The following is a 26308-nucleotide window of genomic DNA, read 5'->3' as shown; positions in this document are numbered from 1 at the left end:
TCTGCCAGCCACAGAACAATGTCACCATTAATCAACTGTTGCGTCCTGTCCCTCATGCAGAGTTGGAGACATTAGTGTCCAACAATGGGGATTTGGTTAAAGAAAGAATGGTACACCCATAAAATGGGCTTCACATCTTAGATGGTTATGTTGCCAAGCAAGGTGAGGAATAAGGGAGGCTGGGATAAGGAGAAATGGTGAGTTTGGGTTTGGGACTGTTGACTCTGAGGTGCCTGGGTGCCCTCCATGCGGAGCTCTTTAGAAGGCAATTGCCTGTAAGGAGGGACTTAGGGGCTCAGGGTCCCCAGAATGTGCAGGAGGTGCTGGAGGCTGTGAAAGTGGACACATGTTAGGGGACACAGGTCACGGCGCTGAGGCCTGCTCCTAGCGTGGAAGGAGTTGGGCGTGCACACGGGGGAGAAGTCACAGATAAACAGATGACCTCATGCACTGCTGGTGGGAACGTAAAGTGGTACTGCTGCTATGGAAAACAAGTAAGGAGACGCCTAAAAAAATTAAAAATAGAGCTACCTTGTGATCCAGCAATCCCACTTCTGGGCATATATTCAAAGGAAATGAAATCAGGATCTCGAAGAGATATCTGTTTATTGCAGCGTTATTCACAATAGCCAAGATGTGGAAACAACCTGAGTGTCTGTGGATGGATGAATGGATAAAGAAAATGTGATATATACATACAATGGAATATTACTCAGCCATTAGAAAAGAAGGAAATCCTGCCATTTTCAACAACATGGATGAACCTGGAGGATGTTACATTAAGTGAAATAAGTCAGAGTACTGTATGATCTCACTTATAGGTGGAATCTAAAAAAATTAAACTCATAACAGCAGAGAGTTAAAGAATGGTTGCCAGGGGCTAGCGGGTAGGGGACGTGGGGAGATGGTGGTCAAAGGGTACAAAGTTGCAGTTATGCACCATCTAAGGTCCAGCATGGTGACTATAGTTAACAATACTGTTACAATAGCCAAGACATGGAAGCAACCTAAATGTCCATCAAAAGAGGAATGTATAAAGAAGATGTGGTATATATATATATATATATATATATATATATATATACACAATGGAATACTACTCAGCCATAAAAAGGAATAAAATAATGCGATTTGCAGCAACATGGATGGACCTAGAGATTATCATACTAAGTGAAGTAAGTCAGACAGAGAAAGACAAATATCATATGATATCACTCATATGTGGAATCTAATTTTTTAAAAAATGATACAAATGAACTTATTTACAAAACAGAAACAGACTCACAGATTTCGAATACAAACTTATGGTTACCAAAGGGGAAACATGGTGGGGAGGGATAAATTAGGAGTTTGGGATGAACATACACACACTACTATATATAAGATAGATAACCAACAAGGACCTACTGTATAGCACAGAGAACTCTACTCAATATTCTGTGATAACCTATATGAGAAAAGAATCCAAAAAGGAATGAATATATGTATAACTGAATCACTTTGCTGTACACCTGAAACACAATATCGTAAATCAACTATACTCCAATAAAATTGAAATAAATTTAAAAAACAGTACTGTACTGTACACTGGAGATGTGCTAAGAGAGTAGGTCTTAAGTGTTCTCACCACACAAAAAATCTTAACCATGTGAGGTGATGGATACATTAATGGCTTCATTGTGATGATCTTTTCATAACATATATCAAAACATCACATTATACACCTTAAATCTATATAATTTTTGTCAATTACACCTCGATAAAGCTGGGCGGCGGGGAAAGCTAAAAGCAAGAAAAAAGAAAAACAGTTTAAATGGAAACTTGGAGCATTTGATTTTATTCCCAAAGGAAGTAGAAGGTATAAACAAACAAACAAACAAAAATTAGCCAAGCAGAGAGCTTTGAGAACAAAGGGAGGCACCAGAAAGCATGTGCCTGGTTCTAGACGACAGCTGGCACCCCTGAGGAGGGTGCACAGGAAGACAGGGCTTCCTGGGGGACCAGGAGCTTGGGGGGATCTGGAGCCTGGGATGCAAGTCTGTACTGGGACACAGAGGCATGGGAAACCCTGAGCCAGACACCCCCTCCCTGGGCCTCAGTCTCATTTACAAAGTTGAGGTCAGGACTACCCCTTCCCAGCCCTGGTTTTATTTGTCCTTAGGCCTCTCCCTTGCTCTGTGCCCTCGGGGCATTTGTCCAGCTCTCCATCTGTGTCCCCTGGTCCCGGCCTCCAGGAAGCCTCTACTGGCCGCCATGTAAAACCAGGCAGGGGCAGCACCCACATACGTTTGGAGAGAACTGAGGGTGTGTTGGTGAATCCAGGCCAGTCAGAACTAGGCTGGTTGCTGTGTGTTGTGTTCCTGGGGTTATAGAGAGATTCCCATGGCTTTTTTTTTTTTTCCATTACGCAGGCCTCCCACTGCTGTGGCCTGTCCCGCTGCGGAGCACAGGCTCCGGACGCGCAGGCTCAGCAGCCATGGTTCACGGGCCCAGCCGCTCCGCGGCATGTGGGATCTTCCCGGACCGGGGCACGAACCCGTGTCCCCTGCATTGGCAGGCAGACCCTCAACCACTGCGCCACCAGGGAAACCCTCCCATGCCTTTTTTAAAGGGTGGTTTTATTAAATCACCAACAACATTAGAGGAAACTGAGAAAGAGGAATGTGTGCCAATAAGCCTCACTCTACCACAGTTGTTTTCATTCCTCCAAGTTCCCTTCCAGCCTTTCTCCTTTTATATGCACATCTGCTTGCACAAATGCCCTGGAGCCTACACATGCAATTGGGCAGTCTTTTCTCCCTTGATATGATTTCATAAACGTTTCCCCATGTTGCTTCATAGTCATCATTTGGAATGGCTGTGTAATATTCCTTTGTGTTGACTTACCAAAGTTTAGCTAAACAATCCCTTAGGGTTGGTATTTAGGTTTCTTTCCAGTTTTGAGTGATGCTGAATAACATTGCTAGGAGTTTTGAGGTTTTGTCTTCCTTTGTAATCATTGCATTGAGTCAAACGCAGGATTTCTGAGCCAAAAGGTACTAACTGCTTTTATAGATCCTGAAAGGACACGATGACTTCCTCAAGGAAATCTGCTTGTTTATTCAGGCTGGAGGGCCACTAATGGTCAGGGGACAGGTGTTAATTTGTAAATCAGAGACACCTTTCCTCAACTCCTCCCAGAAAGATGCGGGTTTTTTCCCAAAACCTTGGCAGATAATACGCTGAAATGTTACACAGAGGACAACTGGCCAGACCCGGTCGTTGTTGACAACAGCAAGAAGGAGAAACAAAGAGCTTTGCAGAAGGACTCCCTCCCAGAGTGACTCAGCACAGCTAGGGCTCCGGATGATTCCCCAGCTTCTCCACCCTCGGAACTGGCACCATCGTCTCCTAGAAGTCACTTCAGACAACTTCACTGCCCTCCCTCATGTTCACGCAGGTACTAAGTTGGGGTGGAGGTTCCAAAGACCCCACATAGAGATGGGGATCTTGTGAAAAGGAGGGCTGCCTCTGGGTAGCCCCCCTAGATGACAGCTGAGCCCAGAGCGATGCTCTCATCAGAGAAGAGTGCGGCAAGGGACCATTGGGAGAGGCCACCCATGTGCCCTGAGCTGCAGAGCCTGGGCCTGCCTGTCTTGTGGGATTTCTCGAGGAGGGGAGACTGTGGAATGAGACCACCCCAGCAGGATGAACCGGGAATACGCCAAGGGGGCACACCCCACCCCCTGCCCCAGTTCCCCGCATCCCTTGGTTTGCTCTGGAAAGGATCTTGGGGAACGTGTGGCTCCCACAAAGGAGCACAGAAAAGGACAGGAGCCCAGGGATGCCTGCAGCCATCAGTCCATGCTGGGCTGCTCAGGTGGAAGGGCAGCTGAAGCCAAAACACTCGGTTTCCCAACTCTGAGGGACTCCTTAAGGATGGATGGCGTGGACCCCCTGGTATAAACCAGGCATTGTGCAAGACATTTTATGTGTTATTTCACTGAATCCTCATAATACTGATAAGTGATCATTATTATCCCCAATTTAATGGTTTTTTTAAGGAGGGTTAAATAATTTCCCCAGATCACAGTTCATAAATGATCAAGCTGACATCTGAACTCAGGTTTGCCTCGTTCCAAAACTTCTGTTTCTTTGCTCTATACTGTGTTTATAGTTTATCTTTGCATATCTGCTCTTCCCGTTGCTATGATCTTTATGGCAGGGGCCTCTCTTCATTCCTCTTTGTATCTCGCTGTGTCTAACACACTGCCAGGCACGTTGTTGGCACTCAACAAGCGTTTGTTGTTTTGGATTTGATGCGAGAGGGCTCCAAGCCCCTGGGCGGGGGCAGATGAGGCAAAATGCCTAGGATCGTTGCAGAAATTCCAAGTTTATAACTCCTTCTCTCCAAAAGAGCAAAGAATGAGAGCTTGTTGGTGGTTCAGCTTCAATCCCAGGCCACACTCAGAGCCATCAGTTAGTGATGAGATCTCTATGTGCCCCGACAGCTAAGGGCACATAGAGCAGAAGATAGAACCAGAAAGCAGAAGGAAAGGCAGGTTTCACAGGTGCAAAGGCTGCGCCATGAAGAGGGAGTTGAAAGCTGCAGAAGGAAGCAAGAGCCTAACTCAAGCCCATTCCATCTTCTTTTCGCTTAAATAAGAAAGCTCTTTTCTTAGGAAGACCTGGGTGCTGTGTTCACAGGGCCTCTAAAATTTATTCCAATCCTGGCTTCTGCGAGAGAAATCAAAGCAATTGACAAGGCTCTCTTGCTATTTTCTGTACAGATATGGACGAATGAGGGCTGGATTGTGGTACGGCTGATGGGAGTTATTTTTTGTTTGTTTGTTTTGCTTCGTTTTGTTTGGCCGTGCTGCACGGCTTGTGGGATCTTAGTTCCCTGACCAGGGATCGAACCCAGGCCCTCAGCAGTGAGAGCACGGAGTCCTAACCACTGGACCGCCAGGGAATTCCCCAGTTGACGGGAGTTATTCTCGATTACAATCACCTAACAACACTAATGATACTTAACTACATGCCATGGACTACTGTACGCAGTTTACACGGATGGATTAATGTAATTCTCACCGCGACACTTTGAAGTGGAGAGTGTTATCACTTCCACTTTATAGATGGGAACACTAAGACTCAGGAAGCTTGAATAACTTGCCCAAGGTCACACAGTATGTGGCAAAGCCAAGATCTGTACCCTGGCAGTCCGACTTTAGCTCCCATGCCCTTGGACTATGAGGGGTAGGTAGTACGTCCAACTGGAGTCCGGGGTAAGAGAAGTCCCAAATTCACACATTCCCATGGTCCTGTCCAGGTTCCCACTGCCCCACTGCGGGACCACAGGTGGGCACAGGCAACTCCCCCGAGCCTGTTTCCTCATCCAGATACTGTGAACTCTTTTCTGGAGTCCTTCGATTGTTAGAAGGATTAGATGACATCATGTATGTGAAAATTCTTTGAAAACTGTGAAACACAACACAGAGGAGAAAGATTAAAGGGTTAATTAGTGGTCAGTACAAGCCTGGAGGGGGAGGTCGGCAAACTTCTTCTGTAAAGGGCCAGGGAGTAACTATTTTAGGCTCTGCAGGCCATCTGGTCTCTGTTATAACAACTCAGCGCTGCCCTTGTAGTAAGAAAGCAGCCGTAGACAATACACAAATGAACAGGCACGGCTGTGTGCCAATAAAACTTTATTGACAAAAACAGGCAGTGGCTGGATTTGGCACTTCATCAAGAGGAAGGATTCTAGGGGATGTAGCTGAGTAGGTCCTCTGCCCTGTCCTATCTAATTATTGTAACAGTTTGATTGAAGACCCAGAGAGCATATTGTCAAGTTTGCAGGTGACCTTCCCCCGTGCCCACTTTTCTCATTTCAGGGGTGGTTGGAAGCCTCCATCAAAGTCAAAGAGATATGAAATGTCTCCCATGCAGGGCAGTGGAATATTTTGTGGAGAAGTCAGGATGTCAAACTTCCTTCTTCCTTTTCCTCCCTCTGCCCTGGAGCTAAGGTGAGGCTGGGGGTACTTCTGGGGGAGCTCTGATGGCAAGGCCCACACAGCCAAGGTGGGTTGCAGGAGAAAGGTGGTTTCTTAGGTAGGGTTGGTCTAGGTTTAAGGAAGAAGGCTGGTGGGGGTCTGTGAGGTGTCCCCACCTCGCCTCACAGGACGGTAGCGCACGTGCCTAAGCTGGCGTGCCTTTGGTCGTGTCCTCCTGGGAACCGTCCACGTGGCGGCCGGCTGTGGGATGGGGATCGGGTTGGGATGCTGGCTCAGACACGACTGATGACACAACACTGAGAGGAAAAGTTAAGTGACAGATGTCCGAGTCTGGATTCAGACTCGTCCAGCAGGCTGCAATACTTGGCAGAAACCTGTGTGATGACATGGAATTGGGATCAGTAACAAGATCTGCATTTAGGTGAAGGCAACGACAAAATCAACCAAAAGCTGGTTGTACTGATGTGGGACAGAGGAGCCCTCGCGAGGCAGTGTTTCTTTTGAGAGAAATCTGGGCTTGGGGTGGGTGGGCAGTGGACATGATTATTAATGGCTGCCTAGTATTCCATCATTTCGACGTGGTATCACGTGTTACTATGAGTCACTGGTGGGAAGGCTCATGAAAATTTAGGCTACGTCAGCCTAAATTTGATCTGGAGTGTCCAGATCAAAGTTCGTCTGGGAATTCCCTGGTGGTCCAGTGGTTAGGACTCCGAGCTTCCACTGCAGGGGGCACAGGTTCGATCCCTGGTTGGGGAAATAAGATCCCACATGCTGCATGGTGCGGCCAAAAAACGAAACAGGCCAAAGTTGGTCACAGCCCAGCAAACCCCGTCCTGGCCAGGCCACACCAGCAGTCCTGTGTCTATTCTGTTTACCGCTAAAACCTGGAGCTCGTTGGGAGGGGCTGGGAGGATGTCCATTATGTTGAGGTGTTCAGTTTAGGCCACACATTAAATGAGCATCTACTATGTGTAGGACATCCCGTTAGGCACTGGGAATACAGAGATGAACAAGACACGGTGCTTTATTGTGAAGAGCTTTCTTTTGGACTAGGAGGGGAGCAGGCACATAAAATGATGACTTCGATATAATGTGGCAAGATCAGGGCATCTCACAGAGGCTCCCAAACCAGGTCTCCCAAGCGACTGTTGCTGAGCCTGGTATTTTCAACTCCCTGGGATGAGGAGACAGCCTTGTTGTGAGCTGTTCCTGCCAGAGAAACTAGAAACAGCATGTGTGGGACAGTCAGGGGTGATTAGGCAGGAGTTCTCTGTCACTCGTGTTTGTTCTTCCATAAGTGCACAATACCTCTTCTGTCTGGGGAGACGGGAGGGAGGTTCCTGCCCTGGGAGGGAGGTTGTTCAAGGCGTCCCCTGAGGCCTCTTCCAAGGCTCAGCTCCCGAGTAGCACCGCAGAGCTGGCTCGCCCGCAGTGCTGGAAACACTGTCCTGTTTCTTGGCATCCTGTTCCCTGTGCTGCCACAGCAAGTGCAGGGTCCCTCAGAGTCTCCAGGCTTCCCCTGTCAATTTATTGGAACCATGTGGGCTCTGAGCACATCCCCTCCCACTGCACCGAGCATGCCTAGTTCCCTCTGTTTATACACAAAACCACTGGGTGCTCAGGCTAAATGAGGAGGTTTCTAATCCTTTGCTATTCTGACAGAATGTGCCGGGCACGAAGAGTTTTCATGCATGGATTAATTTCATCCTCACAACAACCCTAGGGGGCTAGGTACCATTGTCATCGCATGCAATAGGTGGGGAAACTGAGGATTTGAGAGGTTAAATGATTTGCCCCAAGATTACAGAAACATTCAGAGGCACAGCCTAGACTTGAACCCAGAAATTTACTCTCAAAACCCACAAGCCAAAGAGAACATAGCTACTCTCTTAGAATGTTTGAAAGACACATAGAATAATAGAGCTATCATTTTAGCCCATTGTGTTTCAGACTTTAGTTTGTACCCCATTCGTGGATCATGAAAAAAATGTGTGAGTTGTGACCATTGTTTGTTAAGTGAACAGAATAGAAAATCATCAGCATTCATCACACATTTAAGATTATTTCAGTTATGAATATATGTGTGAAATAGTTGTCATGTAAAGTGTATTTCTTAATGTAGGTCATGGTCAAAAAGTTTGAGAAACACTGATCTCATCCAACCTGCTCATTTTGTAAATGAGTGTACAAAGGTTCAGACAGCAAAGTGATTTCTCCCAAGATTACAGGGTGTTAATGGATGAAGTGGGACTATAGACCCAAGTTTTTCTGACTCTCAGTTTATGTTATCAAGCTTAACTGACTGCAGAGAAAACCAAGAAAAAGCAAAAGTCATAATACTGACAGTAGGCGTAGTACTACTAGGATAATAACAATAATAGCTACTACTTTTATCATGTTTAATGTGTGCCAGGCGCTTCTCTAAGCGCTTTAGATATATTAACTTATTTAACTCTCATAAGAACCCAAAGAGGCAAGTACAATTACTTCTCCCATTTTCAGATGAAGAAACTCAGGCAGAAAAATTTATGTCACTTGGTTAACATCACATAGCTGGTAACAGAGAATGGGGAATTCAAACTCAAACAGGCTGGCTTCAGAGTCCGTGGTGTTAACCAGCATAAGGTACTACATGACCCTCTCTATCCTAATGTTCTCCCTAAATGCTGTAATGCCAATACAGTAGATACCATGATGTGTGTGTCTTAATATAATTAATTACACACCTACTTCTTCTATTAGCCAAGGGTACCTGATGCTGAGTCCATAATTACCATGTCATTTAGATATTTGGCTAAAACTGAAATCATCATCTTTTTTCCACAACTAAGACCCCCTCTAAGGTACCTTGTCTCATTCGTTCATTCATTCATTCACATATTTAAAAAATCATGCACTTGCAGAATTGAATAGAGTAGGCAGAATTAATTTTAAAAGACAAAACTGGGCATAATACCCTTCCTTGTTCCAAAAAGGATTAACGCAGTTTATGAGGATACATAAAATATTCTAAAATAACAGTAGATGAGAACAAGATAAAGGAAGAACAAGTTAGAGACACTAAATGAAGGTAAGAATGAGACTAGCAGAAAAACATTTTCCTGGAGGTCAATACACTTGCTGTGGGTGGACCAGACATGTCTCCAGGTTTCCATTTTAATTGCCTACAAATCCACACATCTTACAAAGGGATGACAATTCGCTCTCAGTTTGCATTAACTACCGCCCCAAAAGTGATTTTAATGACTTTCAGATCCACAGTCTCCTTCAGGTGAAAACAAACTAATTCCTCAGGAACAGTATTTCTCCTTCTGAGACTAAGACAGAAAATACTTTCTCCACTGGTCCTCTTAGTTGATGTTATCTAACAGAACAAACAATGTCCTCAAGGGCACCCTCACAATAAGCACAGGATGAAATCGCATGTGCTGTTTCTGACAGAGTGTCCCAGAAAAGGCTGAGGGCATCACGCTCTAAATTCCAAGATGCACGATAGTATCAGTAATCTGCCGTATCAAGGGATGTGAGCTCTGAGCATGCTGTTCCCAGATTGCGACAGACCTCCTTGAAACAACGTGATCTAAAAAGGGGGGTGCTCAATTTAAACAACATTTGGGTCACTTGGTGTTCAGCTCTCCCAGGCTGAGCCTGCCCCAACCCCTCCAGCTCTTGAGAATCAGGCTCTCCTTTGCAGAATTTGGCACAGAGCCTTAGCTACATCACACTGTCCTAATGTGTACGTGTGTTAGGATTTTAAATCCTCCCAGAGCAAGAATTACATCTTTTATTCCGTAGCTATAGACTGAATGTTTTTGTTCCTCCCAAATTCATATGTTGAAATCCTAACCCCCAAAGGGATGGTAGTAGGAGGTGGGGCCTTGGGGAGATAATTAAGTCATGAGGGTGGGGTCCTGAGGATGGGATTAGTGCCTTTATAAAAGAGACCCCTGAGAAATCCTTAGCCCTTTCTTCCATGTGAGGACACAGCAAAATGACAGCCATCTATGAACCAGAAGTGGGCTCTCACCAGACATGGAGTCTGCCAGTGCCTTGATCTCAGACTTCCCAGCCTCCAGAATTGTGAGAAGTAAATACTTGTTGTTTAAGCCACCCAGTCTGTGGTAGTTTGTCAAAGCACCCTGAACAGACTAAGACACCAGGGCTTGCTCTGTTGTCCTAAACCCACTAAGCACTCATGCAGAAGTTAAGTACTTATTGAGGATGTTGATGGCAATGGCTGACTGCTATTAAGAAAGGATTAAATTAAGGCATGATAGGAGCCCTTAGTTCACCAGGAGCTCTCCCTGGTCCAACTCTATAGTCTGGATTGCTGTAATGCTCCAGCTTTCCACCAAATTAGATCCCCAGATGTTGACACGTCCCCTTTCTGCTGTTTCATGTCACAGTGGGAGTTCAAATTCTTCAATGGAGCCATGACAGGCAAGGGGAGGAAGAGGTAGTTCCTGATGACCACCCTTTGTCACCACAGTGATGTCCCACAATAGTCATGGATAAGGTTGAACCTCCTCTAACCCTTGAACTCCATCACAGAGGACATCTTCCATAAAGTGCTAGATGGAGGACCTCCTGACCACATGACCATCCAATCTCAATTCTCTTGTTCATGAACTTAAGCCTGAGAGTCTTTACTGTCCCAAAATGAACACTGGAACAGAACAAAAACATAATAGGAAACCATCAGTCCAGGTAAAGTGGGTTGAAGACATAGAAAGGCCTAGAGGAATTTGGGAAGATTGGACCGATGCCACCTTCTTGGGAGATGATGGAAGACTGTGGGCATAGAACCCAGTGATGGTGTGGGAATATCAGAGGAAAGCTCCCAAGAGGATGCTGGTCAGGAATGTAGAGTTAGGTGGCGGGTAGAAAGCCCAAATGAGTACATAGTTTGGACAATGGCTGGATTAACCTGAGAGGGGATGCTGAGATGCTGCATAAACACAGATACAGTATTTGTCTTTTATTTCAAATACTTGGATAGAGAACGGAATCAAGAGAAATCCCATGAGAGATTTTATGAGTAATATTTTTATGCAGTGAGACTATAATTTGGTAATATTGAAGTAAGAGCAGGCATCTGTACTTCAATCAAATGTTACCAATCAGGTATTCAGACATGGCACTTGGTTGCAGTGGTTAATTTTGTCATCCAATTGTCAGATGTATGAGCTTTGTGTCGATGACGAGGAGGTTTTGAAGTCTAAGAGTAGTTCATACAGAACTCCTCTTGTCTTAGCTAGGGCTGCTATAACAAGGCCCCACCCTCATGACCTAATTAGCTCCCTAGTGCCCCACCTCCAAATACCATAGGCCAGGTGGCTTAAACAACAGAAATTTATTTGTCGCAGTTGTAGAGGCTGGGAAGTCCAAGATCAAAGTGCAGGCAGATTTGGTTGTTGGTGAGGACTCTCCTCCTGGCTTCAGATGGCCCCTTCTCCCTGTGTCCTCACATGGCAGAGATCTCTCTCTCTCTCTCTGTGTCTCTCTCCCCTCTTCTTATGTGGCCACTAACCCCATCATAAGGGCCCCACCCTCATGACCTAATTAGCCCCCTAGGGCCCCACCTCCAAATACCATCACACTGTGGGTTAGGGCTTCATATATAAATTTTGGAGGGGACACAATTCAGACCATAGTACCTCCTATGAAAGGTGACCTCAGTAGGGTACTGGAGAGCAAGTTCTGCCCCAAATGAGGAAGCAGCCACAGCAGGACACCTAAGAAAAGGCCAGGCTAGCTCTGGTTTACACTGAACCATGCATCTCCCCACCATCTTGGTGTTTTTGAAAAGGAGCATCCCTGGAGGTCTTCAATCAGGGTAATCTGAAGAAACGTCCTACCCAACATCAGGCAGGGCCTCTTTGAAGAACCCTGGACTCATCCACCACATTCCTAAGTCCTCTCCCTAGGGAAGGGGTAGCTGGTGACGATAGTTTTTCACTGGCTACCCTCCTCAAACCTCTCCCAGAGGCCAACATGATTTTCCGGACAAGAAACTGGGAGGGTGACAGTGGCCAGGCCACAGAGCAAAGAGATAAAGTCTGACGCTCTGTTTCATCAGATCAGTTCCAATCCACCCCAAATTTTCATTCCACACAGGCAATCTGGTACTCATAAACTTCAGGTTCAAAGGTAATTATGATGATCAAACTCCTCCCCAGATTTCTACATGGAATAACAGGAAGCAAGGCAATGTTTCCATTACATTAGGAAACCATGCTCCACCCTCCTATCTGAAACTTCCAGAACATCATCATAAATCCCATTCGACCTCCAAGCCCGGAGAAAAGCCTCTCTGCCTTGTGCTGGGTACCACTTCTTGTTAGAAAGTCTCCTCTATTTTGAATGGGAATTTGTCTCTTTACAAAATCCACCCGTTCACTTAGTTCTACCCTCTGAGACCACACAGAATATGTCTGTCCTTTTCCACATGGCAGCCCTTCAGACTCCGGAAGAGAACTTTCATTCCCCTGAAACCCAAGAGATGATGCCCTTCCAGGCCTTCCAGGCCTCCAGAGACCTGCTCCAGGGTCCCCACCAGCCTGGTTCTCTCCTTTAGACCCTCTTCTGTCACCTACAAATTCTTGTTCAACAGAGTAGTTGTAATACCATAGCCCAGCTTTCCTGCCGGGCTGAAACACTTTCCAAAAATTTTGTAAATTTGTTATGGTCGTGACTGCCAAGCCCACAAAACCCAGATCCCAGTCTCTCACTGAGCAGCCCAAGAACATGTTCAAAGAATCCTCTGGCTGGACATCATCCCTTGGACGAATCATTAGTTTCTCTCATTGTTGCTGCTGGCTGCCCCCCAACCCAGGTCAATGGTTGATGGGACAGACACCACCCCTAGTGATGCCCTTTGCCCCGAGTGTGGGAATCTGAGGGCAAAGGCAGCATTGAATATCCCATCACCGGGCCCAAGTGACTAGTCTCACTTGACAGAAAGTGACACAAGACCAGGGATTTCTAGTGAGGGGTCATTCGCAAGGGCTTAGCCTCCATATTACTAGAGTTAAGGGCAGGAATTAAGAGTTAAGTCAAGGACCCCACCCTCTGCACTCCAAGTCAGCTCTGTCTGGCCAGCAGCCTTTCTCTGACTACATTCCCCGTACCCACCCCGGCCCCTCCATGCAACACCCACACTTGCTCTGTGTGCATCTCCTCTGGGTCACCACAGCACTTGTGTGTCAACATCAAAGGCCCCATCATAGTCCCTGTCTCATTCTGCCTTGAGACAGGGCTCTACCTCTGTGTTCCCACCTCCTCCCCTAGACTGGAAGCTCCAGGAGGGGAGCCCCTGGGTCTTATTTAGCAGTGTCTCCAATCCTAGCATCCCTTGGCCTCACTTTGTCAAGCCTTATATACCTCCATCAAGGTAGGTGGGAATTGAGCCTCTCTCCCTCTGGGTGGGAGTCAGGAGAGACCACCACAGTCTCTGTCCCTATCTGCTCCACCATCTCCATCACGGTGGTCTGACCTGTGTGTGAGCTGGGCTGATCAAAGCATGGGATCTTCCATCTGATCCCTTCCTGGGTCCATGAGCTCTGCTTCTGGGCTAGAGGACATGGTCCAAAGTCCAGCCTGTCACTAGCCTGTTCTACAGACAGAAACTGGGGAGAAGAGCCCGGCTGACCTGGGGCAAACTCATCCCACCCCCAGTAATCACAAAGGGGCAGCAGGTTTACCATGACCCTGATTAGCCTCAGCAACAAAGTGTCTCATAACTATTTTCATCACATCCCAGGACAGGGGGCCCAGCCTGCTCAGTATGAACCATAGCGCAGAGCTCTAGGGAGGCCCAGTGTAACGCACAGCATCACACTATGAGGCAGGACAAGGCAGAAGCCACCTGGAGCAGCTAGGTCTCTACTCAAGAGATTTCCCATGCTCATATAGCCCCTGCCAGCTCCTCACCCCAACCAGCACGGGCAATGATGCTCAGACTCATGCCTGGTTGGAAAGACCAGCCAGCTTCCTCCTTTGTGGTTTCCATGGTGAGAAAAGCAGTGTTTGAGTTCCTGACTGTGGGGAGGAAGAGCTCCAGCTCCCCAGTTTTCCCATCTGCTCTCACTTCTTGTTCACCTCCTTAAAGGCCAGGATGGGAAACGATGCTCTTACCTGCTAAGATGAAGATGCCCACGAGAATCAGGAAGACCAGCAGGTAGAGCCCAAGGACTGCATGCTTCAGGGCTGACAGGGAGCCCAGCTGGGTGCAGCAGCCACCCGCCCGTCCTTTGTGGCACGGACCTACACAATAAGGGTAAGAAGAAGAGGAAAAAAGACATTTGAAAATCTCCAAAGCCCTTTTTCTCTTTTGGTCTCATCTCTCCCTGATGCATGCAGATGTCCACATGGAACCTCTCACACAACTTCTGCACATCTGTAATGCAGCTGGAATGGTGGGAAGCTTTTCTGAATCGTGAGAAGCTTTTCTGCTTCTATCTCTCCTCCCATCCTCTGTGCTCACGAACTAGCCAGACAGGCATGCCCACAGCTCACGAGGCCACGCAAACCCACCTCCTAGAGCCAGTCCAGGCCACAGAGAAAGCTCAAATAGGCTGGAATATGTGTCCTTTATAAAGTGTTATTGTCCCATGTGATCAGGAGAAGATGGAGAGAATTTTAGAAAGAGGTTGCAAACTCCAGCTTCTAACAGTGGCCTGGAAGGGATGTGGGCCAGGTGGGCCTGGGGAACCCAACAGTGCATGCCCAGTCTGGAAGAGGTTGCCATGCAGGAAGAAGGGCCGGGCGTTGGCAGATCCAAAAATCACTTCTCCAAACCACTTCTGGCTTCAAGACAAGTCAGAAGTGATTTGGAGAAATCTCCCTTTTTTTAAGTGTTGACAACTAATTAGAGAAAAAAAACACAAAAAACAAAAAAACCACTAGGGAGCGTAAGCAAAACAAAACACATTTACGTGCCGGATCCAACCACCAGTTTACAACCTCGTGTTAAGATTTACAGGAAAACATAGTACCTAACTTCATCCTGTGAAACTACACAAGGCTCACCAGGTTCTGGCCAAAATAGAACAGCAAAATATCAGAGTTCTAATGGAACTTACGGATTGTCTAGTACAACCCCTTCTGTTTACAGATGAAGGACAGCAAACGTTAGTGACAAACCCTGGGTGAGGACCCAGGTGCCCTGACTCTCCGTCCTCTTTCCACTGGACTTCTCCTTCGAGGCAGCCTTCAGATGGCTGGTGCAGAGGTCAGCAAGCTTATCAACGTCCACCTGCTCTGTCAGCTGACAATGGAGAGGAAGGGATGCCGTCCCACCCTGACCCCCAGCACGGCAGGTAAGAATCTATGGAGGGGGGACTTCTCTGGTGGCACAGTGGTTAAGAATCCAGCTGCCAATGCAGGGGAGACGGGTTCAAGCCCTGGTCCAGGAAGATCCCCCATGCCGCGGAGCAACGAAGCCCGTGAGCCACAACTACTGAGCCCGCATGAGCCTAGAGCCCGTGCTCCACAGCAAGAGAAGCCACCGCAATGAGAAGCCCGCGCGCCGCAACGAAGAGTAGCCTCCGCTCGCCGCAACTAGAGAAAGCCCACGCACAGCAATGAAGACCCAACACAGCCAAAAAATTAATTAATTGATTAATTTTTTTAAAAAGAATCTATGGAGGGCATTTTTTTTTTCAAAGTACACATGTCCCTATTATGCACATTCTCCACCCCCTGCAAGGGAGACTATTGCCAACTGGAGAACATCGCGCATAGAGGCGTGGGTGGGAACCGGAAAAGGCTGACAGCAGATGATGAAATAATTGAGAGTCAGAAAACCTCTGAGGTGCTTCGGAGGCTCCTTATCACCTCTCAGGTAACACTGCCACCTGCACGGCCTTCAGGAGGTTTGGTGACCACAAGGGAAATGGCGGTGACCACGCTGGTGCCCTGGCTCTCCAGAGGTATTGTTCAGTGAGGAACATTTTCCCACGCATTTACTCCATTTTATTGAAAATGCTGTTGTTAAAACAGCTAAGTAGGACTATTACATAATATTTCCGTAAAACATCGGGTACGATTTGGAACAAGTTGTCGAGAAATACAAATTCAGTTACCGTTCTCATCAACACTTAAATGTTAGCAAATTTTCTAGACTTAACCTGATTTTCCACAAAGACCTGCACATCTTTCTAACTCACCCTAAATCTTCTTTTCCAGAATTTTCTATCTCTTTCCACACAGTAGGATCTATAACCTGTTTTGCTCCTAAATACGCAAGCTTCTTGTAGCATTTTGTTTTTTTGTTTTTTTGTTTTTCTCGTGAGAGCCGCTGGCTGGCGGGTTGCAACTCTTAGAGAACAGTTTTTTCCCCTTGAGTGTCAAAGCGGTAGGCATAGCATAGTGTATTATACAAATATTAGTATCTTTATTGCGATGGTTGTTCCAGCTCTCCTCATCCCTGCTTTTCTTGACATAATGATGAGAATAATGGCAGTCTAGCTACTGGGAGGGGTCAGAAGACACCCAGGTTGAAATGCTATTGTCCTTGTGTTTATCCCCAATCCATCTTGGGCTTCTTCATTTGTTGCCTTTGTTTGACCCTCTTCTTATTTCCCTTGAAGGTTTAATTAAGTTTAACCATATGCTGTTAACTGTTCCAGTTTCACTGAAATGTTCTACTTCTTGTTCATTACAAAAAGAAATCGTTCTCTCAAAAAGATGTTGATATAATTTTTTGCACATAACTTTTTTATTGAGACACAAGACATTATATTAACACTTTGCCTGAGCTCGAGGCAGTCTATTTAGTAAGCTGAACATTAATACAGGAACGGATTAAGTGCAAACCACACACATTCACAGGTTGACTAGTAAGGCTACTTAACGATTATAATATAAAGTGCTAGATTAGTGCTAATTGTCATTCAGTTTGAAATTTTTCACCTTGGGGTGGAAAACAAAGCAATCAGGACCCCTTCCTTCCTCTAGGAATGAAAACATTTTCCTAAACCAATCAGTCACAAGAGCAAGGGCTACTTTTCCTTTACTCCCACTAATTAGAACATCATCCCTTTATTGTCAAGTCTGTACTAACTTTCAATATTTGGCAGAATGGGGGAGGAAAATCACACAGCCAAGAAGACTGCTAACGTGCATTTTGCCCTGTTGCTTGCACGTGTATTGCCAGCTCATTGTAAGAGTGGGGCGAACTGCAATGATATAGTTCTATTTTTTCCCCATCAAAAAAGAGTAGTTCCCTTCTCCTCTACCTGAGGCTTCTGTCTAATAGCAAGCACCCCTGGTGACATGTCCCTTCATCAACTTACACACACAACATAGACCTTCCTCTGAGAGAGCTCAGTCCCCTTAGCAAGACTCAATTACTTTGCGCATTACACAAAATCCATTCTAGATAGAACATAAAAAGGGTTTCAAATAGAGATTTTGCAGAAACATTCAGTGATCTTCCGTTCCACAAGCGGAACTTCATTGAATGTTTCTGGCAAGATGGCTAGAGAATATGATTGTAAGGGAAAGAAGACAATTTAGGGGAAAGACAAGTTACTAAATCTGCCCAAAACACATTTATTGACTTTTTAATACAACATAGCAGCAGCATGTTAGCTGAGTAGACCATTCAAATTATTTAAGCTTGGTGGTAGATTGAAAACACTCCAAAACAATGCAATCAGTAAAAACAGTATGCTCACTTATTTTTTTAAAAAAGTAAAAGAAATGAGCCATGAAAAGACATGGAGGAAGCTTAAGTGCCGATTAGTAAGTAAAAGACACCAATCTGAAAAAGCTACTTACTGTATGATTCCAGATTTATGACATTCTGGAAAAGGCAAAACTATGGGGACAGTAATAAGATCAGTGGTTGCCTGGGGTTGGGAGTGGGGAGGGATGAACAGGTGGAGTACGGAGGACTTTCAGGGAGGTAAAACCCCTCTGTATGATACTGTAATGATGGATACATGTCATTATACATTCGTCTAAGCCCATACAATGCTCAACACCAAGAGTGAACCCTAATGTAAACTATGGACTTTGCACGATAATGACATGTCAGTGTAGGTTCATCAGTTGTAACAAATGCACCTCCCTGGTGGGGGATGTTGATTATAAGGGAAGCTGTGCACGTGTGGGGCAGGTGGTACATGGAAACTCTCTGTAATTTCCACTTAATTTTGTTGTAAACCTAAAACTGCTCTAAAAGTTAGTCTGTTTTAAAAAGTAAGGGTTTTTTTTTAAAAAATATTTATTTGGCTGCATTGTGTCTTAGTTGAGGGATCTTTGTTGCAGCACTCAGGCTCCTCTCTAGTTGTGGCGCGGGCTCTAGAGCGCATGGGCTCAGTTGCCCCGAGGCATGTGGGATCTTAGTTCCCCAACCAGGGATCGAACCCACGTCCCCTGCAGTGGAGGGCAGATTCTTAACCACTGGACAACCAAGGAAGTCTCAGTAAAGGTTTTGACTTATGGATTGTTGGGGTAAAAACTCTAACAGACTTTTATTGAACACCCACTGTCCTACTGTGGTAGCCCTACTGTGGTAGCCAGCCTTCAAGATGGCCCCAGATGATCCCATCCCCTTGTATAGTCTCCTTCTGCATTGTACCAGATTGGCTTGTGTGACCAGTAGAATATGGCAGAAGTGATGGTGGGTCACTTCTGAGATGAGACAAAAGACACTGCAGCTTCCTTCTTGCTTACTCTTTCTCTTTTTTGAAATATTCATATGGGGGGAAGCCAGCCACTATGTCATGAATACACTATGGAGAATCTACACGGTAAGGAACAGAGGCCTTCAGCCAACAGCCACGTGAGTGAGTCTGGAAGCAGGTCCTCCAGCCAAATCAAGCCTTCAGATGACTACACCCTGGCTGAGATCTTGACAGCAGTCTCATGAGAGACCCTGAGCCAGAACAACCCATCTAAGCTGCTCCCAGATTTCTGCCAGATTGGACTATGTGGATACACATATTTTCTGAGCAGAATTTTGGATCTGAAAAAATAAACAAAATCTTGGATTTCCTTGCACACCCATGGCTTCCTCAGAAACAGAGTGAGATAACAAATTTTGTTGTTTTAAGCTGCTAAGGTTTGGGGTCATTTGTTACGCAGCAGTAGATAACTAATACACTATGGTAGACATTGGGAAATACAAATATAACAAGCTGTGTGAGGGAGAGATTTTGTCAGTGTCATTCACGTCCAACTTTCCAGTTCCTAAACCAGTGCCTGGCACACAGCAGACACTCAGAAAATATCTGTTGAATGAGAGATGAAGATACAATCACTGCCTTTCAGATGCTCACACCCGAGGGGAAGAAGACATATAAACTGATAACTATCACACAAGTGTGAATGAAGCAGGTGTAGAGGGGCGATATGGCACAAGCAAAGCATGGCACTGCAGAGGCAGTGAGTCCTTCTGTGTTGCAGGTCATCTCAGGGTCTGCCTTGAAGAGGCAGCAACTCAGCAGGGCTTTGAAGGACAGGGTTTTGTAGATGGGCTGAAATCCGTTATCTTTCTCTCCAGCTTTATCGTCTGATTTATAGCTATTAGAAATTTGAAAACTGTGACTTGAAGAAGAAAACTTTCTTCCTCCATGTGAGAACTGTTCTGAGGAAAGTACCAGACCAAGCTGTTCGTTATTAAACATAGTCGTTGCTTGCAGACATGCTCACACACAGAACCAGATCGAGGGAGAGAATGGCACCAAGAAAACAAAACAAAAACTCTTCCAAGATCTGGGAGAATCAAGAGAAAGGGTTTTCATCCTGCAGTGGCCCCCAGAAAGGCGGGTGACATCTCAGACGATCAGGAAGCCAAGAGAAGGAGGCTCAAGAGGCTTGGAGAAGACAGTGACTCTAAAAGGGCAAATAGGAACTAAAAAATACGTACAAAGTGACTTGCAGACTGGGTTCCGAAGGCCAGGCTGGGAGATGTTGTGTGGAACCGTGCTTGGTGATGAATGGCTAGAAGCAGCCCGATGGGTGGTTTCCCCACCACTAAACACCCATCTACATGTAGCTGCACAACTTTCCCGTAGCTGAGTACCCCTGGGCTATTATTTTCTTTCTCACTCCACTTTTTTTTTTAACTTAAATTTATGTAAGAAGGAAATTTTATATCATCCTCATGAGTGGAAAATTAGTATCTTCCTATTCCATTATTATTAATGGAATAAATAAATGGTACTTATTCCTTTAAAATAAACATCTAACTATTAAAATAACAAATTCACACCCATATGTCACCTTGAATACCACTGTCGTATATAGTCACATTCTGAGAATCACTGACTTTAGTAAAAGTAATTAAATCACAGTTCAATGCAAGTTGTGGAGAAAAAGCTGATGCTCTCCATAGAAGAATTCACTTCTAGAGAAGCAAAACCAAACTTTTTAGATGGTCAAGATTAAGAATAATCTAGAAGGTAAAATGTTAAGGATTAAGTGCCATTGAAATAACCACGTCAGAACCTTGCCCTCATCTCTGATACTAACCTCATTATTCACAATTGTCGATTTCCATCTCTCCCTGCCCTGCTTGTCTAAAGGTCCTCTGAGACTCACCCATTTCCCTACCCGTCGACCAGCACACAGCAGAACTGCAACAAGGTTCTTTGCAAGAACAAAGATATGTGGGGCTTCCCTGGTGGCGAAGGGGTTAAGAATCCGCCTGCCAATGCAGGGGACATGGGTTCGAGCCCTGGTCCGGGAAGATCCCACATGCCGCGGAGCAACTAAGCCCGGGCGCCACAACTACTGAGTCCACATGCCACAACTACTGAAGCCCGCGCACCTAGAGCCCATGCTCCGCAACAAGAGAAACCACCTCAGTGAGAAGCCACGCACCTTAACCAAGAGCAGCCCCCGCTCGCCACAACTAGAGAGAGCCCGCGCACAGCAACAAAAACCCAACGCAGCCAAAAATTAAATAAATTTATAAAAAGAACAAAAGACATGTGTAAGTCATTTATTTTTGGTGCAAAGACTGGTTCTTACAGCTGTTGTATGCAAATAGTTGACACATTTTTGTTGGCTGAAAAACAAATTTTTGAGCAAAATTTTGGTCTGAAAAAATAAACAAAATCTTGGCTTTCCTTATTCACCCATGACTTGGAATAGACACTTAGAGCCCACATAGGTGAACTGTGCGAGCAATTCATTGGAACTGAACTTAATCCCAGCTGAGCAGCATCATCACGTGTGGTGCTGTTGATGACATCCAGAGGCCTAAGCCACACCCTTGGACGTTCTTGTTCTGCTTCAATGATGAAATCATGCATCTATGACATCGAGGTACCCAGTTCTGGAGTAAGGCATTTGTCATATCAAAACAATGTGAAGACACATTTTTGGAAAATCAATTAAAGTCCTTCTATTATCAGAGCTTCGTTTAATTTTTTTTGAACTTTGATTTCTCTTTAATAGGACACACACAAAAGGAGGTGCCTCAAACTATTGTATTATTCCCAGAGGTTAAAATTGTGACGGGTTCCTTTTAATCATGGGAACAAGAGTGCCCCCTAAAGAGCTTTTGCTAAAAAACTGCTTCCTGCGGGTGGTGAAGGGCTTGGGAGCAAGGATTAACGAACAGAAAAGGAAAGTTTATCTGAAAACCACTTGGTTCCAGACAGCTGAGCTGAGGATGAGTCGTGAGATGGTCCCCCAATGTTAGTGGGAGCATCAGAACCTCTGGGTCTTTGTTTCCCTGTACTATATTAGGCAGGTGAGGGTCCCTGACACTCACAGGGGGACAAGCATGGTTTGGGGGCTCTGTGCAGAGAGATTCAAAGCCTGCCTCTGGCCCATATTGGCTGGGAGACATGAGAAAGCATTCTGAGTTAGCCCTTGCATCAGTGTAGCCTTTCTTTGCAAAACTGAGCTTTCAATCTCTTAACCATAATTTTAAGGCATTTGGGGAGTCATCTGTTTGAATTTATTTTCCTTCCATTTGAAAAAATACTCACAAATCGCATCTGATAAAAGTGGGTATTGACTTCTTTCCAAAGAACCTGGGTCTAAACAACATTAAAAACAAATAAAAATAAAACAGGATGAAGTCATTCAATTGTCACCTGAGTTTTACCAACAACAAACACTCAGCTATTTTTTTTGTCCTTGTTGTCGTCCTCTTTGGTCCCATAGCTCATACACAGCAGGTGGAGGTAAGGTTTTATGGCTGGGAGGGACCTTGGCGCTCATCCCATCCAGGGATCTTGTTAAACCCTTCCGAGGTTGACTTCCTCATCCTCACTCTGGTTACTCATCACTCACATTGTTCATTGTAATAGGCAGCCCCAAATAACCTCTGTCTTTGTAGCTGCGCCACTTTCTGGCTTTCACGGAGACCTCTGTTTACTTTTCCTCAATAAAGGGAAGAGGAGGGTGTGAGGCAGGGACATTACAGAGCAGTTTCATCTGACCTGAGTCTAGGAGGGTCCCAAACCACCAGCCGGGGTGGGGTGAGCACCGATCACCTCTGCCCTGTTGGACCACACACCTGGGTCTTCAAGGCAGACAGCCCAGTGAGGGCGCCAGACAAAGGGGACTACAGTCCTCTGCATGATCCGATGGGATCCCATTTCTAAGGAAAGGAGAGGGAGGGATGGTGGAGCTAATTCCATTTAGATGTTATGATGACCTAGGACAGTGTCTCCAAGTACTTCTAGAGATATTTTGTAACTTCCCTGCAATACTTGTTATTTTTTCCGTCCCCATCTATTTCTCAAGTTACTCTGCATAAAAATTTTTGAGAACAATCAGGGGCTTGTGTGCTTATTTACCAGCAGTGGGAAGGGACCCTGGCTTGTGTGCATATAATTTTGCAGCTGGGGCTGAGGGATGAAGAGAGAAAGCCAGGTGGGAGGGGATAGAGGGCAGTCAAGGTGAGCTGGCTTCTCACTGCAACCCAGGAGGAGGGGAGAGGCCAGGGAGTCCCAGGAAGAAGAAGCAGGTTCTGGGGCTGGGGGAAGATGCCCATACTCTTACCCAACATGGGCAGTGCATGGATTGGAAGAAATGCTGTCTCAATGCAGGGAGACTCAAAACAACAGTGGGCTCAGGATTCGGCCTAAATAGGGACCAAAGACCTTCCTCCCATAGAGTGGCTCTGGATCCCTTTCAGAAAGATTCCCAGTTCCTCTCCTGGCGCCTTGTCAGAGGAAATAAATCATCTGATAATGTATTAGCAATGTGGAGGCCAGGGCTCAGCTATTTCCATGTTTAAATCATTACTCTTTCCAGGCTGCTAGAGCAACCTCCCACCCATGCCCTGGTCCACCTTGGTTTGATGAATTGGCTTATCCTCGGGGCAGGAATGGATAGGTTTAATACCCTCCGCCCCACCCCCGTCTCACTCCCCCAGATCCCACCACCAATTGAGTTGGAAGGGCCACCTGGCTGTTTGGTTTTGAACACAGGAAGGCTAAAGTCTCAGCCCATGCCATCTGTACGGGAGGGAGCTGGGACTGTCCCTGAAGCCTCCAGGCTCAGAAGCCCCCAGCTCTGGCCTCTGCACAGGAAGCAGTGCAGGCTGGGCCACAGGTGGGAGTTCAGCAGATCTGAGCAAAGATGATGGCCCTCAGACCCACTGAACCTCTGTCACCTGCTAAGGCCTAGAACCAACAGTTTTCAGGTATAGAGCTTCATTGGGAAATCATGGCCAATAATGGGATAGTTAATAATGAGAACAGAATTGCACCCATCAGTCAATGAATAAAAATACACATTTGTCGAGGGTCAGCTCCCAGAGAACAGGGTCTGTGATTCATCTCTGGATCCCACAGGTCCTGGCATATAGCAGATACTCAATTAACATCGTTGGCTGTTTGCAGATAAGCGAGACTAATAAACTGAACACAAATTTCCTGGGCCTTCCAAGCCATTGTTTAGGCTTTTGTAATAACCATGTATTCTAGTTTCTGTATTTGATGCTTTGACATCTTGGAGCCTCGGGATAGGAAACATCCTCCTCTCCACCACTCAGTTCACCTTTGTTTCCAGGAGTTGTGCTGTTTCCTTTGGTGATGGAATTTTGCCCCTCCAAGAGAGGTTCATGATCTCCTAGAACCTAGGACCTAAACTAGATACAAAGAACTTCGGGGCTTTGAAAACTTACCTAGAAATAGAGTAGCCGGAACAACCTTTTTTATATTCCTGGTCACAAACAGAACACTTTACCAGGAGGGCCTTCCTCAGAGGGCAGGGAAAGGACACACCCAACAAGCTGAGGGTCCTGGGGCTGCCCTGGGCGTCCCCAGGTAGGCAGGCTTTTCTTACTTCCACCTGCTGGCAAGACAGTGCCCTTTTCACCTTCAGTCTGTCAGCATCCAGGGACCACCCCCGCCCCCAATCCCCATAAACCTACATGTGAAAGGCAGCTCCCCCTGGACACACTGGAAATGCTTAGAATACTTAAGATGCCATATTTACATTTTAATAGATGCCCTTAGGTCAGGTTTGGGAGATCATCATAGCTCCAGAGGGAAGAAAGGAATTCCTACATGATATGCTGAGGTCAGAATGGGACCAGAGAACCAAGATGCCCAGACAGAACTTGCCGGGCAAAGGGACAAGATCAAGCTCACTGTTACCCGTGCACAAACGATGAGATCATTTTCAAACAGAGACACTGTTAAGAGTGAGTAGTGCTCTATGAATCAACACGCAGGGAGAGCCGAGCACCGTAAACCAAACGGTTCCTGCGAGCTTCAGACAGGACACTTGTCCCAGTCTCCCCTGTCCTCTTAATCCTTTTCAATCTGCCCCTCCCAACCTGATTGCTGCCATCTGCCGCCTTCGGGTCTCTGGTACGTTCTATCTTCCCAGTCCCTCCTCCATCAATTGGAGAAACTCACCCACACGGAGTGTCAGGAGAGGAGGCCAGCAGCCAGCCCCTCCCTGCAGCCCCCTCTCTTAACAGGACTTCCTAAACACGTGGCTTCTTCTGCCCGCTATGAACATCTTGGGTTGTCTTGACTTGAACTCAATCTCAAGCCAGATAGCAGGAAATAGGAAGGTACCAGGGAACAGGTGGGCTTCAGGACACTGTGCGGAAGGCTGGAACCATCACGGGCCCCCATCGGCTCTGTGGCTGGGCCTTGGGTTAACCAGCATCTGCGTCTGCAGGGCAGGGTCCTGGCCAGCCCTACCCTGCTGGGCTCCCTCTTCATGGCCGTGTTTATATCTTCCGAAACCTACTGCTGAACTCTGCATATGCAGTTTAGACTCCAGCCCAGAAGCCACAGGAGATGGTGGGGGGAAGGGGGAGGATGCTGGGGAGAGAGGGGCATTTCTCTGACCTAATGTCTGTAGAGGATAGTGTCCCAGGCTTCCCTCTGAAGCCATTTAAGACCCTGTCCTTGTGCTCCTGTCCAAACCTATTTGGGTTTATATCTATTTCCTCTTAGAATAATTCATTCCATCTCTCTCCTGCAACAGAGCCATTTATTCCCACGGCCCAGTCCTAGCTTTGTCATTCCCCAGGATGTCTCCACCTCTGAAACCTGAAACTCCAAGAATCCACGCTCAGCCCCTCACCACCAGCAGCCTAGCTCTTGAAAGTCCAGGGTCTCCGGGTCCTGGAACCGCAGTGAACAGGGTGAGCTACGCTGAGGGGCGGGGTTTAAGGACCAGGCAGATGTGGATTTGAATCCAGGCTCTGCCTCTGACTACATGGGTGACCTTGGGCAATTTGCGTCACCTAAGATGTTACCTTCTCATCGACAAACTGGGAATAATAATATGTCCTGAGGTGGGTTTGTTTTGTTTTGTTTTGTTTTGTTTTGCTGTAGGCGGGCCTCTCACCGTTGGGGCCTCTCCCGTTGCGGAGCACAGGCTCCGGGCGCGCAGGCTCAGCGGCCATGGCGCACGGACCCAGCCGCTTCGCGGCACGTGGGATCTTCCCCGACCGGGGCACGAACCTGTGTCCCCTGCATCGGCAGGCGGACTCTCAACCACTGCGCCACCAGGGAAGCCCCTGAGGTGTTTTTTTTAATTTACCTTAATTATTTTTTTATTGGAGTATAGTTGCTTTACAATGTTGTGTTAGTTTCTGCTGTACCACGAAGTGAATCAGCTATATGTATACATATATCCCCTCCCTCTTGGACCTCCCTCCCACCCCTGCCCCCCTCCATCCCACCCATCTAGGTCATCACAGAGCACCAAACTGAGCTCCCTGTGCTTTGGAGACAATGTATTGAAGCCCTGAGCACAGCGTGCTGCCCCCTCAAGGGGAACTATTGTATCGTGATCGCTTGTATGTATCACACCGTATCATCACCGCTACAGGACCCCTGCCCCCTTCCCACCACCTCCCTTGGCCTCCC

General features: G+C 46.5%; 1 protein-coding gene across 1 annotated transcript in view; it reads right to left on the bottom strand.

Moving 5' to 3' along the window:
- Positions 1-26308, bottom strand: part of SCARA5 (scavenger receptor class A member 5) — a 118219-nt gene that overhangs the window by 79298 nt on the left and 12613 nt on the right. The window contains exon 3 of the mRNA XM_004270700.3: positions 14130-14258. Coding sequence (XP_004270748.1) covers positions 14130-14258 — 129 coding nt within the window. The remainder of the gene's footprint in view (positions 1-14129; positions 14259-26308) is intronic.

The sequence above is a fragment of the Orcinus orca genome, chromosome 6 (genome assembly GCF_937001465.1).
Source record: "Orcinus orca chromosome 6, mOrcOrc1.1, whole genome shotgun sequence".
Taxonomy (NCBI): domain Eukaryota; kingdom Metazoa; phylum Chordata; class Mammalia; order Artiodactyla; family Delphinidae; genus Orcinus; species Orcinus orca.
Note: the sequence above shows the minus strand (reverse complement) of the source record. Positions and strands in the feature narration are given on the sequence as shown.